The sequence below is a fragment of the Plectrocnemia conspersa genome, unplaced genomic scaffold (genome assembly GCF_051122295.1).
Source record: "Plectrocnemia conspersa isolate PC_06_02 unplaced genomic scaffold, ASM5112229v1 ptg000001l, whole genome shotgun sequence".
NCBI classification, from domain to species: Eukaryota; Metazoa; Arthropoda; class Insecta; order Trichoptera; family Polycentropodidae; genus Plectrocnemia; species Plectrocnemia conspersa.
In genome coordinates this window covers 7,284,255-7,297,232 of record NW_028277165.1, presented here as the reverse complement: position 1 = coordinate 7,297,232, position 12,978 = coordinate 7,284,255, and the positions used below count along the sequence as shown (strand labels likewise).

General features: G+C 28.8%; 1 protein-coding gene across 9 annotated transcripts in view; it reads left to right on the top strand.

Annotated features, from left to right (window-relative positions):
- The window catches only part of RapGAP1 (Rap GTPase activating protein 1), a 390,544-nt gene that overhangs the window by 343,274 nt on the left and 34,292 nt on the right, over positions 1-12,978 (top strand). For all 9 annotated transcript variants that reach the window (XM_088205655.1, XM_088205647.1, XM_088205665.1 and 6 more), the window contains 2 exons: positions 543-717; positions 5,887-6,050. In XM_088205655.1, coding sequence (XP_088061781.1) covers positions 543-717; positions 5,887-6,050 — 339 coding nt within the window. The remainder of the gene's footprint in view (positions 1-542; positions 718-5,886; positions 6,051-12,978) is intronic.

Genomic DNA, 12,978 nt, shown 5'->3' with positions numbered 1-12,978 from the left:
TATGAGTCGAAAACCTTGCTTATGCATTTGTATTTCCCCATGAGTATACTTTTCTGTAGTTGAAACAATATACAATATGTAACGCATACATATATTTCTAGGCAAACGACTAGAGCTCGGCAATAATTGAAGAACAATATATCAATTCAACTCAAAACTGTTTTTAATGCATCATATATCTATAATATATATATGCAAATTTATAAAGCTAAAGAACTATTAAACTTCCAATGTTTAATAATTAAACTGTTTTAAATATATCTGCATCGTCAGTTAAAAGCTCGTTCTTAAATTACTTCACCCCACATCCGTCGCGGTGTGTAATAGGTCGGAAAATAAAAATCTCGATTTTCCGCGGTGACTTTCCGATTTTCCAGACCACGGAGCCGCGCGCCCCGGGCGTCTCGAGTTGAGGGGGTGCAATAAAACGGTACGCAGAGTGAAAATAAAACCATTAACGGAATTACTCAGCGGACGAGCATTCATTTAACGCTTCGACGAAATGTGCATCTTTACTTATACATTTATTTTTATTGTTACAGGCTCAGAGCAGGAGAGCTGGACCGGATGATAGGGCTGTGAGTCCTGCGAGTCCTGCCAGAGCCGCGTCCTCGCCGGGACCACCTTCTCCTCCGAGTCCTCCCTCATTGAGGAGGGCCCGACCTCCGGCATGCCACGCCAGCCGAAGGTTGTTGGAGGAGACGCTCTCCAAAGGAGGTAAGACTAGTAAACTACCTTGTGTACAAATTTTAAAAGGTCATATATTATCACCTGTTCGTAGCGGAACATTCTCTCAAAAATATCATTTATAGAATATCAGCTTTAGTATGTGTTTTGTTTTCAGCTATATCTAATCCTTTTTTTTAGTTAATTTAAACTTTTATCTTTGTGATCTATTATATATAATACATAGTCTTCAACTAAAATTAATATATATTTATTTGATTAAATGATTAATTTGATGGAAAGGCACGTAATATCTGTTTTGAAAACAGCATGATGAAAGTCTGTCGAGTTGTATGCGATCCTTAGCAATGAGGATGTTAAAAAACTTAAGTCTTACTAGATGAAGAATATTTTTAAATTCTCATTGCAGCGAATCTCCAACATCTCGTCAGTGGGTAAGTTCTCATTTGGACACAAACCAAAATTCGAACGCGATAAATTACCTGCGCCTTAAATGGCTCGCTCCGGTCTAATTAAATCAGTACGACTTTTTTTGTTCCCAACCGTACCGTTCGTTTGGCCGATTCGAGACCAGTTTCTTCGATCATTGTCTCGCAGGAAGCTGCCAAGTCCCTCATTGGTATTCCCTTACTTGCTCAGTGCCAAACGTGACCCGCTATTCTGCGAAACCCGACTCGGTTGTACCACTGACCGCCACCTGAGACCCAATGACCACACACACTCTTCTGGAGCAATCTCGGAACCGAGAAATGTCCAGTTGAAAGCCATTAGTGGGCTACCCTTTAGATAAGTCTGTGTATCGGGTTTCGATATTGCATTTGAAAGTATTTCTATTTCTCGTCTATATGACCAGATAACTTCAGAGTATACAAGCAATCTGCTTAGTTTGTGTTAGTGATGTGTCATAAGCTAAAAGTTCATTTGAACGATTAGTTAATTATCTTTGGAGTATTAAATTTAGATTTTTGTAATCAATCAATATGCCAGTTAAAACTTATTTCTCAGATGCAGTAGTAAATTATAATAATGCAGAATTTGTGTATAAATAATAATAGCAGAAATAATTTATATGTTGTATTAATTTCAATAGAAATTATCATCGATCATTTAGTCCTTAATCTAATTAGCTTAATCTCTAATATATTATAGCATGTGAAAAAATATATTATATTTTTAATTATTTAATTACAATTAAATTCATATGAAACCACGATAATCCAACTTGAAACCACACATTCGATTTTATCGAGGTAATTATTGCAGATATCGTTAACGGCGAGTCATTAACAACACCGGTTACATTTCGGTAGGTATTTAACCTCATAACACGAGTGTAATATACCAGAATTTAAGGTGAATATCCTAGCCTTTACTACGAGGAAGCCATACGTAGCAAATCTGAAAACTTTATCGATTCGTCTGCCTTCATAGTTATGTTCATGACTCACGCGAAAATCGAACCCGAAATTTTATATGGTAACAAAAATTACCATATTTGCTATTCGCTCTGTATTATGTTTAACCCTTTGAGTTGCTCGACGGCGTGGGAAAGCGACAACCTCTTCAATTTCACGGTGTGGACGTTCAGCGACTCGGAAAAAATATGCGCTCGGATATTACTGCGGTTTGAGAGAGTTTATCCGAGAGATAGAGATAATAGTTAACGTCGCGGTCCGAAGGTCAAGGGTTTGCAAATGTTTGCGGTGCGGAAAGGGTTAACGGTCGGCGAAACGAAATTAGGAAACGATCGAGCACTGGGTAAGGTCACGAGGGCCATATTGCGGACTTTGTTTAGTATAGATATACATGTACATAACGTATTTATGGTTACTGTAATATTATGGTAATGTGTTAAAATACTTTTCTTAATGAATTTGAAATATATTTTTTTTAATAAAATTAAATTACGATAATCGTGACCTAACAAATAATTCCAACGCACCTAGAAAATGGGTACTTTTGAAGGCAATGTTCCGTTCCTTTTGACTTGTATCTATAAAAAAAGGTCTAAAGGAAATACATACATCTTAAACAACTAGTTTAATTCAGATTCGTTATTTGAGGTCGTTTATTATATTTTTCCAGAACATGGGCCCCGGGAATTTTTCCCCCTTAATCCCCCCCCCCGCCTTCTCGACATGCCTGGCCATAAGTTACAAACTGTCGATCAAATAACTCGAAAATAACCAAGTTAAATCATCCGAACAACCGAGGTCCGACAATTTTTTTAATAATAACTATGACAAACCTTGTCGAAGGCCAACTCAAAATCCGTATTGGTTCCCACATCGAAATTATTTTGTCACTGTTTTATTTAAATACAGAAGGTTAGTAAAACAGTAGGTGCATGGTATGTTTATTTTGATTGTCATATGTACTATTAAAACGAAGATAATCGAACATTTCAACAATAATTATTCTGGGGTAATTACCGCCCCACGCTAGAAATTCTTTATTAAGATGTTTTTACAATACATAATCCGGTTTTATGAATGATAATTAACCAGTGATGTAAATAATCTAATTATAAATACGTGTGGGCTTCATTTAAATAAGTTTATAAATATACAAATCACTTCTTACGTTCTAGTTTCTATTTATTTATGAAGCTCGTATTTTATTTAACTTTTATTATAATATAATCTATTTCCAATATAAATATATTTTATGAAAAAACATCCAATCAATACGAAAGACCTTTTTATTACAAACAAAAAGACTAATGTAAAAATATACTTAAAACGATAGCTGAAATAAAACAGACATTCGACCATTTTATTTAATTGAAAATGATACATTTTTGACAAATATAAATTATTCTTAAATTTAAATATGAAAAGTGAGCACTAGAAATTCAGTCTAATGGATAACTCACTTTCAGTTTATAAATTCTTGCCTTCGGGTCTTTACAATAATATGCAATTACTGCACACTCGTTGCAACTTTCTAAAAGTTTTTTTAAAACTCTCGACATAAGAGATTTGCTTAAAAAAAAGAAGAGTCAATTCAATAAATCAGTAAATATATTTAGCCTACTTGAAAATTCTTGTTTTTCATAAGCGTATCAACAATGAATAAAGATCATTAATCAACGTATTTAAGAATAAGTATATATTGTATCTATATATATAATTTTCAACTTTTCATAAATATATTATTTAATTAAAAAATTGTATTTGCAACAATTTATTAAGCGACAAGTCGAGCCAGTTAACGAGATATTTACTGCTTTAATTTATATTTAGAAAAAAACGCTATTCGCATTATAGTATACACAATTAAACCATAAATACGTTCTTATAAAAAACATTAAAAATAAAACACAGGCTTAAAAGCCAAGCGGTTAAGAGGAAATATTTACAACCTCGTTTCGTATGCGTACAATAATGGTCGTTCTTCGAGACGATTTCATAATTAACCCTTATTTACGGCGTATTTAGTATTAACGAGCTTTTTGTTCGCATTTAAGATGTAGAAGAATTTATTTTTTTACTGTGATTCTCTAGCGATTTTTCGCCAACAAAATGGTCTTCAGTAGTATCTTTTCACACGATACTCTATAACAACAATTTATTTTAAAACACTTTTCGCCGCTCTGACCCGCAACGATTGTTTCGGCACGATATTGACATTTCCAGTGATTCTCCAAAATTAGCTTTGAATTTAGTACCGCAATTTTGAAAACCGCCCACGAAGCCTCCCACGTTACGTTATAAAAATAATTTATAACTTTAAGGCACTACTGATGCTTATTTCTGATTAAACATAATATTTATTTATGATGATATTGATATAATAAATGCATTAAATTAAAATGTCGACTATGGTTATTCAATATCTAACTGTAATAAATAAATAAAAATATTCATAGCCTTTGAGAGTTGCTTTAGCTATTTTTATAATATCTAAACGTTCTTATCTTATAAAATTTAATTGATAGCAATGTCGCAATGTTTCAGGGTGATCTAATTTATTTATATGACCTCAACTCATATATTGATTTTAAAACAATTCTTGAGAAACACTTTGAATCATAAATATGTATTATTTATATTTTTTATTCGCGTATTAAAATAAAAGATGTTCATTGTGTACCAAAATACTCACATCGCCGGTAATGTATGTACATGTATTTGTTTAATGTCATTCTTTATGTATGGAGATCACGCAAACCGTCGCTTGGCTTCCCCTGACGTCCGACTAGTCAAACAAACGGCGCACAAATGAGCTTTCAGTTGAAACGAGAACTTTTTCAGATAGACAAGAAAGCTTTTGGGGTCGCGAAGCTTTAAATATTCATCGGACCTTAGGTATATGGATATTGAAAAAATATTACATTTGTTTGACTTCACAGGTTCATTATCCTGGGTCAATATTATTTCACTTTTGGGGGCCTCTATTTGATATTTCAGATTAATTTTGAGTTAAATTATGCAAAAGACCCCCGGACGATGGATTTTGTGTAAAATTAAAAGTAAATAACGTCACAATTTTTAATGGTTGTGATTTGTTTATTTTGGAGACTTGATTAATGGTTTTATAAAATAAATATATATTTTTTAATCAATTTGATTTACATTTGACAAAACATATTTAATTATATAGTACCTGATTTGAATATATAGTAATTATTTTTGGTTGATTATAATACTTATTAAATAGTACATATTTTATAAACTTATTTAAAATCACATTAAAAAAAGTTAAAATTTTTGTGTAAGAATAGCTTTTTTATTTATTGTTAAAAATCTAAATCTAAATTTATTATTAAAAAAACATATTGCAGTACAAAAATATTGTCCTCGTTTCTTGTTTTAACCCTTTAAACACCAGTGAGTCACCTGTTATTTCTCTTTACGGGTCAATATCTCTTTCTAAAAATACTTGGTTTACTGATAAATGAAGCTAGAGCAATAATTTTTAATAATTAAAAGAATATAATTTGTTCACTTGCTTTTAAAAAATAATTTGTAAAAAAAACAACAAATGACGCATCGGTGAGGCACTAGCGTTTAAGTGGTTAAATCGACAAGCGTCGCGAAACAAAGATTTTCGTCTTCCGCATTCAAAGTTCTAAATGAATAAAAACTACAATAAAAATAATAAACTAATAATTAAACTGAAAATTATTATTTTGGAATTTAGACTTTATTAGCAAAAAGTGAATAATTGTTATTAAAACGATATGTTAAATTGCAGGCCCGTTCCCTATGATCGTGCTGCCCGTCAACGGTGGTTATTGGGGTGACGGGGCAGATCCGGACCCCACTGACACTCCGGCCCTGCCTCCCAGGAGCGGCTGGAGGGCCAAGTTCGAAACTGACGACACGGCGAAATGCTATCGACGCTTCTTCGTCGGAAGGGTGAGTACCTACTCATAACATAATACGTTATATCAAGCCCCGCGACGCATTGCCCTTGAAAATCGAAGTACATCCTCATCACATTTTCACAAAGAGGGCTCAAAGGACTCTTCAAAGACTGCTCGACTGGAATATTATTGAGCTTAGAAATTATATTTGTATCAAACATAGAATCGTTCAAAACACAAATTGAGTGTGTTGAGCCGACGATAACTCTGAACCGTTTGAACTGTCTCGTTACTGACCAACATCTAACCTTTCACAAATATCATTCGGGCAATTAGACTGTAGTGGTACTTACAAAATCCCATATCTTTGGTAGAATAATGGGGTACATTAAATAGGCATAATATTAATCCATGAAGTCCATGTTTTTTATTTATGATGCTGAACCTTTTCCAGCCTTTGATTTTAATTTTTTTATAAGAACAAGGACGCGTTGAAATATTGACTGAGTTTCTATAATGAATTTTTGTTTATTATATTTACTAAGCCATTTAAATGTTGTATAAATTTTATATCATTAAACGCCCTGTATGAAGTACATAGGTATTACTTAGCTAAAGCTCTATTATTAATTCATCATAGATTTTCTAATAAAGCAAACATTTTATTAGACACATATTTACGTCAAGCTTAACCGTTACTACATCAAAAGCGGTTATAAATTGACTGGAGTGCGTCGAGTCACGTTTTATCGTTTAATTCCACTCGATACGATAGACCGTGCCAATTTCTATAAACACACTCTTAAAACACATACAGTTAAAATTATATTATATTTTTTTTATCGACGTGCTCCACATGAAAAGTAAGATCGTGTCAGTCAATTTGAGAAGATTTCGATGACGACGGTGAAAGCTTTTGACGTATCGAAAGCGATCGAATCATAATGCATAATTGAGCGAAATAGGTTAATGCAAATTGCTGCACACTCATATATCGGTACAATACAAGAAATTTTCCTTTTTTTATGCACTTTCACTGCATCGTAAACTAGATTCAGTTTTGTAGCAATTAAGCTCGTGAGTCACTATTTGTATGGTCAAGTATAAATTATGAGCCAGCGAAAGTTCGAGCTTTTCTCAAAAAGCTTTGTGCTCCAAAGATTTGTACTGTGTATGTTTCTCACACTCCAATCCGTTTATTATATTTTCATAGTGTAGGTCGTGGATTTGGCATTCGGACGGAATATAGATGAAAGCAGCGTCCCGCTGGGCCTAGTTTCTTCCCACCCTTGTATCTACATATGTATATGTATGTGCTAGGGGGCCACTTGGACCTTGCCGCGTGCCAAGTGGGCCAGACATGCCCACCAATTTACGGATACGGGCCAAAGTGTTATTTATTAAGCCTGCTAGGGTCAATAATTTTGGTTTGCGGATCCGCAAATCGAATATATCAACGTTTGATGCGACCCAAAACTTTTATTCTGCCCTTCCAATGTATCATACATAACGTATGAAAATTCTTAATAATAAAACAAATAATATTTTATTGCAATGAAATGTGAAAAATCTTTGTTTTAAACGGCAGCATCTGCAGAAATTATTTTAAAATGTATTATTATAAAACTACTGATATTTTTTTTCTCGCAATATTAAATAATGATCAGAACAATCCGTTCATACCGATACTTTTAAGTGCGCCATTTATTTTTTTCAGATAAAATATTATTTTACTACAAAATTTCTATTACTTATTATTTAAAAAATATTGACATATGGCAATGTAATAATCTCAATCAGTCTAGTTATTAAAAATAAAGTTTTACATTATAAAATCATTTTAAAAATGCTATAATATTTTTAAAAAAATGCTATATTATTCTTTAAAAATGAAAGAGTAGATTGTAGAGTAATATAATAGATTAAAAATATTTAAAAAAATATATATTTTTAGATTATTTAAATTTATTTTCTTTAAAATTGCTTTTATAAATTTAATTTACATGTTGATATGCATTTTTAAACAAAAAAGATTGTTTTTTATGAATTTCTGATTAAAAATATTAGACGAAGTATTTATAAAAAAATATTTCAAAGCTCTTAATAAAGTATTTTATACTTAATTTAAATTATTCATGAACAATAAAGTATCGAAATATAAGAAAATATTGAAAAAAATCATATAACATATATAATTATTATATTATATTTCATTTTTTTTTAAACTTGTTTTTATTTATTTTCTTTTAAATATCAGATCAAGTATTTATAAAATAAAATTTAAATCTCTAAATAGTGTTTTACAATCCATTTTAATTAATTATAAAAAAATAATGCAACGAAATATCACGAGAAAATTTTAAATATTTATAAAATATAGTATACATATATTTTAATTATTTTACTTTAGTTTTTTAATAGCAATTTTATTTATTGAACTTTGAACTAGATTTTATGCTTTAAACAAGTATTTATAAAAAAAATATTTCAAAACCGTTAATAAAATATGAAACATATTATATACATATATTCACATTATTATAATTCGTGTTTTTTAAAATGATTTTATTTATTTAATTTGCATGGTTTTAATTTTAATTTATGCATAAAATAAATATGTATTTAAATTCATATGTATTTTTTGTAAATAAATTACTTGAAAATTTTCTTCTTAAAATAAATAAATCAAATAAAAATATATTTCAGAGCTCTAAAACAAATATATTACATTTTATTTCAGTTAATTAAAAAAATAAGTAACGAAATACTACGAAGAAATGTAATATATTAATATATATATATATATATATATATATATATATATATATATATATATATATATATATATATATATATATATATATATATATATATATATATATATATATATATATATATATATATATATATATATATATATATATATATATATATATATATATATATATATATATATATATTGTAATAATTAGTTTTTTATACTTTACATTGGCTTATTACTGATTTAAATATAGAAGATCAAGTATTTATAAAAAAAATATTTTAAAAATATTTAACAGTTCAATTAATCATAATAAATATAGGCAAAGCAAAATTCTAATGCTACTAATAAATGCATCGCTTAAACATTTTTAGGTAAAATATTTTTGGCAAAATTATATATTTTATTGCTTCAACTAAAAATTTCTTCTTCGTTTTTTTTTAATTTCAATTAAATTTTTTTTAATCTCGATAAAAATATTTACAAAAAATACATATGAACATAAAAATATTTTGCTTATGTTATTGATTATTAAAATATTTAAAAAAGAATATATGTTTACATTATTATTATTCGTTTTAACTAAAACATATTTAATTTATATAGTTTTTTAGTTTTTTTTTTCTAATAATTAATAGGTGCGAATATAATTTATATTTTATATTAATTACTCATAATAAATTCACTGGCTTTTTTTAATTTTTTTTTGATAATATAATTTTATAAAATATATTTTGTTAATGTGTTTTTATAATAAAATGTATAGTAAAATTTATATTTCACTATACGTTTTAATATAAATATATTTGAAATAATATTGTCATATTAATAATGTAATTATAATATTTTAATATGTTTCCATACATTTTTATTCTCCTAAATATTAAATACTTCGCCTTAAATAATAAATACTGAAATAATATTAGCAGATGCAGAATATACATAATCTTTTTTATAAAAAAATTAATCTATTAATGCATTGTTACATTTTTCTTTTAAAAATATATATATTCTGCGCCTTATATCAATTAATCTTTTGAAGCTTTGGATGTTGTTTCAACTAATCCTACGAATTTTACTGAGATGCCTAGTATTTTTAATACAAATAACATTTATTTTCTATTATTACAATCGAAGGCCTGCTTAAAGTCTTTAAATGGATGGTACAGTGTTAAATCATATTCCTAGGATTTTTCCAGTGTCAGTTTTGATCTGTGGCTCGGAATCCATAAAGATTTGTATTTTTTGGCATATTTTTATAGCCTTCAGTATATAATGTTTGACAATACTTTGTATATGGTGCTCAATAGTAACATACTTTATTATATTCTGTATTCATTTTATTGCTTTAAATTAAATATACTAATAATTTTTCATTAAATTAAAATTAAGAAGCTTCTTAAAAATATAAGCAACACTCTTATTAATTCACATGTAAATTAATTTAACGAATTACAATAAATATTATAAAGGTGTAAATTTTTTAATGAGCACAATATATTGTCTTTCTGAATTAATCATAAGAGGCTCAATATAAAAAATGGTATATTAAAATTGTTCTAATGCGAATATTTCTCTGTTATAATATTGTGAAATAATAACAAAGCCGATTAGCAAACTTATAAAAGCGAAAAAACGTTGCAAATTACTCCAAATAACACGTTTTATTCGAGAATTCTCGTTAGCGATTATTATCGAATGCTTTCATACAATGCCATTTTACTTTCAAACGAGCACTTTTACCACCTTGTCTAGTTACATGCTGATTTTTTGGATGAATGACGCCAATCGGTTATTATCTTTTTACTATAAAAATAGCACAGTCACTGATTGATACACAGCAATCTCTCCCACGAGAAAAATTACAAATTACAAATTAATAGAGCACTGTTCTTAGATCGCATATCATAAAACACGTTGATGAAATTTCGTTCTTAATATATACAAACTGTTATATAACGTGACGTTAAAGGTCATAATTTTTTATATTATAAATTTCAGACCTTATCAGCATTGCAATTTTTTATTTTACCCCATAGATTTTTCCGTGAGATAATCGCTTTATGAAAGTTTATGTGACGCCTTTAAGAAAATCGAACGACTTTACTTGACCTTTGCTGTTGGCAAAGTTGAAATTAAAAAATGCGTTAGTAAATTTCTTATGTATTCAAAAGTAAAAAATTGAAATCGTTAACTCGTTATGTAAGAACATTAAAAAAACGCGTTGGAATTTTATAATTAAGATAAATATGCATTACGTCTCATAGAAATTATGAGAACTCTTGTGTTAATTAAGCAATTAAATTTAACGCATTTTTTTATTATTAAAATAACATTTTGATTCGAATACGCATTCGGTATAGATTATATAAAACACAATATGTTTTTAAGATACATAAACATTAAATGTCACGGACGCGCGGTAAGGCGGCAAACCCACAATCAATTTCTTACACTACATCAATTGACATTTCGCTTTTAATGTATTTTTTTTATTGTTACGAAACGAATCATATTATTGTAAAAAATCCTCACTTTCACTGCCTCTAAAGAACGGAAGTGTTTTATGTCTTTTTTGCACTTTAATAGTCGTTGAACCTCGATGATTGATTCACCGTTATTACACACATTATGTTATTTTGGAAGACGCGAATTAAATAATTTCGTTTTCAACTAAATTACTGTGTTTACTTTCGAAAAAGAAGTATAATATAATGGGATAAAGTAATAAACTTATATTTCTTACCTAAGATATGTAAATATATAAATGAAAACATACATATTAACACCATTTTTATATAATTATATTAAAAAAAAAAACATTTATTTTAGATTTATATATTATACTTTAAATTAAATCTAGGCTAGGCCAAAATTTACATAATGTTATTATGTAATATATTACAATTTAATGGCTTCTACTAAAACAGTGTGAGGTATCGATGTATTTGCTAAAACGTGTTAGAAAAAAATATACATTAATTTACAGAAATAATTAAATATTTGTGACAAATATTTTTTTATAATAAATAATTTTAAAGTAGTGTTTGCTCGATAACCTAATATTTTAAAGAAACAATTTCGAACCGTCGCTTTTTCATGCTTTAGAGACTCCATTTTGCCTATTCATAAACAATTTGACGATGTGTTTCAGCAGTGGTTTTTCCTTTCGAACAAAAGAAACTGAATAAAAAAATTCGCTTCCATTTTTATTAACCTTGTAAGTTCACTTTCTGATTTATTTTTATTAAAAAATCTATATAACTGACATTGGATTGACCTCCAAAATTATTTCACGACTATTACACATACATTCAACTGGAGCTTTTCATATCTCGCTACAAATTTAATAAAAAAAAAATATTTTCTTAACGTTCTTGTATGTTTTGTCACGCCAGCTTTTACTGCGTCGCATAAAAGTGTTCAACACATTTTTTTTTATGTAATTTCGATCATTATTCGAACGGCGAACGTGTCTTTAAACATCGGACGTGTCGAGCCGGCTTTTATGGCGTGCGCGATATCGTTTTTTTGAGTTTTTCTTTGGATGGATGAAAAAAATAAAAAAATAAAAACGACGGAGTCACGCGATATATTTTCTTCCACAGGAAGAATTAAGGCGACCATCCTGGCTAAAAATTGAAAGGAAAAAGGTCCGAGTCTAACCTTCTTCACCCGGCGAACACGTGACGCTTTCAATATACGTCAAACTGCATCGGTGAAAAAAAGGCGATGAAAATATTTTCCCTCGGACCTGGCCGATATGAAAAGACCCTATTTACTATGTAAGGCCAGCGCTCTGTGTGTGTATGTGTGTGGAAAATTGTTGCCTTTTCACGAATTTATTAACTGGAATTTGTACAAATATGCTTTGTGATATGTATCAATTAATTAACTTGTCAAATAAAGCTCTGTTATATTTTATACTGAATATTATATAAAAGCTCATTAATATCGAACGTAAAAGTCCATACCCATATATTTACTTGGCTCTTTTATTATACGATTCATTCGTATATTTAATATGTTTTTCTTATACGCACAATATATAGCTAACTTCAAACTGACCCTTTTTTCTTTCTTTATGCCATATTTTATTTAGTTATTTCTAAATATATATATAAAAAATAACTTAAATCGACTTACTAAACTTTTTATTAATTTCATAAAAACACACTATTTTTTTAATTTGACCTTGAAAAATTAATATTAGTAGCAA